Source organism: Fulmarus glacialis, unplaced genomic scaffold (genome assembly GCF_000690835.1).
Source record: "Fulmarus glacialis isolate BGI_N327 unplaced genomic scaffold, ASM69083v1 scaffold24400, whole genome shotgun sequence".
NCBI classification, from domain to species: Eukaryota; Metazoa; Chordata; class Aves; order Procellariiformes; family Procellariidae; genus Fulmarus; species Fulmarus glacialis.
This window is the reverse complement of record NW_009186148.1, coordinates 6,083-10,430: the sequence shown is the minus strand read 5'-3', so window position 1 is coordinate 10,430 and position 4,348 is coordinate 6,083. Positions and strand designations below refer to the sequence as shown.

Sequence of the window (4,348 nt, the reverse complement as noted above, 5' to 3'; positions counted from 1 at the left end):
CTTGTTACAAGCCGACTATTCGGGGGGTCCCTGCACCAGTGCTCAGTTCCCCTTTGCGGTCTCCCTTCTCTGCAGCGAGTTTCTCCAGGTGTCCATGCAAAAGCACAAGGTGAAAAGCTGCAGGATGCTTCGCGTGGGCCAAACTATTCCCATTTCCCCACCCCAAGCCTATCTCACAGTATCTGTCCTTATATTGACATATTATAGCATGACGTACGTCTTCAATGCTGCTAATGCCATGCTTCACTCCCAAGCACCCCAGTGTGTGTTTTGGGGGCACACGGAGGGGGTTGTTCTCACCCTGCCCCTGATGTTCACGAGTTTGGGCTTTGTTTTTCAGAGACCCCACCGCTCAGCCCGGCGGCGAGCTGCTCCTGGGAGGGACCGACCCCAAGTATTACAGCGGCGACTTCAGCTGGGTCAACGTCACGCGCAAGGCCTACTGGCAGGTCCACATGGATGCGTAAGTCACTCCTCCACCCAACGACATGCGTGGGGACATGTGTGCAGACAACTCACACCTGGGGCTGGGCTGAGACCCTCCCCGAAAAGGAATCATCTCTATCCCTGTAACACATCCACACCAAAAAAAAGCAGATTAAAATCCCACCCTAAGGCTGGGGTGTTTGTTGCTGGAAGGGGAGGAGAGGCAGAAAACAGCAGGAGATGTTCTGCACAATCCTTCCTTCTTGTTTATGGCTTGGCCCTTGAAAACGCCTGCTGTGCCCTTGCGAAGCGGGGAAAAACGCCAGCGTGTCCTCCTTGCAGGCAGGGCGAGCCCCACGGATTAAACCCCGGCTTTGCTCAACTCTCACTGGGGCCTGAGCTGTGTGGCTCACTTGCACACAGCTCCGGAGGAGCAGGATGAGGCCCCAGGAAGCCAGCCCTTGACTGAAGGGCACGGCATGGCAATCAGCGTGCATTGTTGGAGGCAGAGGGGAGGAGAGCGGGCTGAGCTGCCGGCCGCCAGCCCTGCGGTCTATTCTGAGCTCTCCCACGTGATGGGAACTTAAAAGTGGCCTGTGATCAGAGTGTGTCCTTTCCCTGGAGATCGCATCCCTCCCCAGCGCAGAGTTTTAGTTATCATCTTCCCCCAGCCCTGCCACGTTGGCAAAGCATGGCAAACCCTTGGCTGGAAGGCTTTATCTGTCCGTGCTGCTTGTGAAACGCAATGCAGGTGAGGAAGCCAAGCAGCTCCTGTCTTGCCTCTTCGATGTACACGAACCCTTCCCTTGCCCATGACCCCCTCAGCCATCACACCACCCCTTTAACCCTTTGTTTTTTGCAGTAGCGCAGGTGATATGAGTCCCTAATGCACCTCCCTTAGTTCGCTCACGTGCCCGTTAGTCACAGTGTTTCGCAGGCAGGGTACGCCGGCAGCAGTCCAGGCTACCTGCAGAAATGCAGTAACGCACCAAGGCACCCACGCAGTGGGGAGCAGGCGAGGGCCCTGCGGGGAGCCAGCGGGTCTGTGCACTAAGTCGGTGCTGCATCAGGATTTCTGAGCGCCTCTCCTTCCTGGGCACCTCTCGCAGCCCTCCCTCGCATGCCTACGTACTGCCCAGGCTCAGCCGTCTTCAACTCTTTGCTTGCTGCTTTCGCTGGGAGGCCTCTAAGGGTTGTCTTCTGTCTGGGCATCTCTCCCCAGGGTGGATGTTGCCAATGGGCTGACTCTGTGCAAAGGGGGCTGCGAGGCCATTGTGGACACAGGAACCTCGCTCATCACTGGCCCCACCAAGGAAGTGAAGGAGCTGCAGACAGCCATCGGTGCAAAACCACTCATCAAAGGCCAGGTGAGGCAGGGCTGGGAAAGCGGGAACCCATGGCCATCGCGGCATCCGCGCTGCCGCCCTGCTTTGCACCCAGATGCTTCTAGAGACCCCAGTCTTCTGCTCCCTCTGTCTCCGTTTCCAGCCTGTGCTCCTGGAAAAGCCCCTGGCATAGCAGGGACCCCTCCGTCTTTTGACCCCAAGTAGCGTTCGATGCCCTGCTCATGCTCTTGGTAGAGGGCACAGTCTGTGAACTTCGGGAGGCTTTGGGTCATCCCTGCTGCCCGTCTCTGGGAGGCAGAGATGAAGGGGTGCAAGTTGCAGCTGAGGCCAAGGATTCATGTTAATGTGAGTCCAGAGACACTTTAATACAAATATATTTAATGCAAATGACAACCCTTCCCTGCCAAGCTTTTAACCATCTTAGCTAATCTCACAAGGTCATCTCTCCTCCCTGAAATTGTGGAGGAACAGGGATTATAAGGACCCTCTAGGAAGGATGGTCTGCTCTGAAACCCCTCCCAAATCACAAAGCCATGAGCTCTTGTAGGGCTTTTCTGCAGTGTGGGGACACCCCATGCTGCAGCAACAACTGGCTTAGACCTGCCACCCTCCCCAAGACTCGCCAGTGTTAATTAAACCGGCTTTGTCCGTTCATCACACCTTGAGTCCCTGTCTGTGTCTCTAGGCTGTATCAAGCCACATCTCTCCGTCCTGTGGCAGAGGAAAGACCCCAGCCCTGCTGCGTCAGGTGCTGTGCCCTGGGGCTCAGCAGAGCCAAAAGCTGAACCCAGCATCCTTTGGCTCCATCCCTATTCCTAAAACCCTCTGGCCCCTCAGCTTGTAGCCCGCTTACCCCAGCAGGGAGCAGCCCGCTTACCCCAGCTCAAACCTCTTCTGCACCCTGCGATAAGCAGTTCTGAGGGAAAACCACAGCAAAGATGTGGTTGTGCCCGGGGGAGACCGTGCCCTTTCCTGAGGGCATGGGAGCTGCCATGTAAAGCCTTTACTGTTTCTGTTTCAGTACGTGATCCCCTGCGATAAGGTGTCATCTCTGCCTGTCGTCACGCTAACGCTAGGAGGGAAGCCCTACCAGCTCACCGGAGAGCAGTATGTCTTCAAGGTGCGTCCAGGCAGCTTTTGCCAGCCCTACGCTTCTCCCCCAAGGCCTAACTTTTGCCTTCTGCACTCAGACCTCAACCATGAAATCCAAAATGCAAGAGCAGCAAAAGCAAGGCTGGAGCTGGCACTTGGGAAAAAGTCTAAAAGGTCGGGGTGACGGGGTGGTGGCACTGGCTGACAGACCCAGGCAACCTCACCGAAGTCCTGCAGGAATGAGACCTCCTGCGTGATGCTCACGAGGAATAGCAGGATGGGAGGGAAAGGGCAGGCAGGCTGTTGCATCACTTTCTACAAACATTTTGCCCTTTTCTGCTGGATTCTGGTGCCATGAGGCCAGCCTTGTCATAGCAGAGGCCACCAACCTGGCATTTAAGACATCAGAGTCAATTTGCAAAAACCATTTTGTGCAGAATTTCAACGACGGCTCTAATTCAGAGCTGCGTGGGCTGGGAGGTTTGTGGGGACGTGCGGCTTTACTTGATGCTTTGCTGCGTAAGGGCTCTGGGAGGGGGAGCTGGGTTTGGAGCCGTGGGGGTGCCAGGTTGGGAGTGACTTTTGCAAGCTGTGGATCTCAGGCTGGGAGAGGCTGGAGCGCAGCCGGCCTTGGCAGGCATTCTCGCCGAGCCTGCGAGGTTGAGGGAAGGGGAGGACCTCCTCAGACTGAAGCTCTCTCTCTTCTCTCTAGGTTTCTGTACAAGGAGAGACCATCTGCCTGAGTGGCTTTTCAGGCCTGGACGTCCCACCCCCCGGGGGCCCGCTCTGGATCCTGGGAGATGTCTTCATCGGTCCCTACTACACCGTCTTTGACCGTGATAACGACTCTGTTGGCTTTGCCAAATGCGTCTAAGCGCCTGACCCCCACTGCCTCTGCCACACACACACTTATACACACACACACAGGAGCCGTAGAGAAAGATTACCAGGATTAGAAACCCAGTGAGTGGAAATGAAAAAAAAAAAAAGAAAAAGAAATGGAACTAGATTTAAAATTACATGGAAAATAGTCATTAGTGCCCTGCTAGCTACTTTTTCCCCTCTGTTGAGTAAGTGGTGCTGGGAGGTCTCTAGTTGACAACTCCAGCTGGAGGTCTCCAGCTGACAATTCCTTGCTTTACTGCTAGGTCTTCCAGTATTTGTTCTTAAGAATGATTCTCAGAGCTGAACAAGGCCCTCTCACGTCCCCCAGCCCTGGTCTCCTTCCTGGGGGGACAGCTGGTGGAGCCAGCCCCTGGCGCCTCCGTTCCTGCAGAGAGGCTGTGCAGCTGCTCTTGGGTTTGGGCTTCTGCGCTGGGGGAGAGGGGCAGGGAATGCTGTCCGGCACGTTTATTTACTACTTCTTGCTTTTTCACTGATGAAGTGGGGGAGTGGATGGGGGAGGAGAGTCCATCTTCATCACCCTCCACGATGGGTTGAGGCAGTGACCGCTAGGTCATTTCTCAACGGGTTCGTGCTGGCTT

At 55.6% G+C, this 4,348-nt stretch overlaps 1 protein-coding gene across 1 annotated transcript in view; it reads left to right on the top strand.

The window, feature by feature from the left end:
• Nucleotides 1–3,835, top strand: part of CTSD (cathepsin D) — a gene marked incomplete at its 5' end in the record, with an annotated part of 13,500 nt that extends 9,665 nt beyond the window's left edge. The window contains 4 exons of the mRNA XM_009586959.1: nt 341–463; nt 1,649–1,793; nt 2,794–2,892; nt 3,577–3,835. Of these exons, the coding sequence (XP_009585254.1) occupies nt 341–463; nt 1,649–1,793; nt 2,794–2,892; nt 3,577–3,738 (529 nt within the window). The remainder of the gene's footprint in view (nt 1–340; nt 464–1,648; nt 1,794–2,793; nt 2,893–3,576) is intronic.
• Nucleotides 3,836–4,348: the final 513 nt, after the last annotated feature.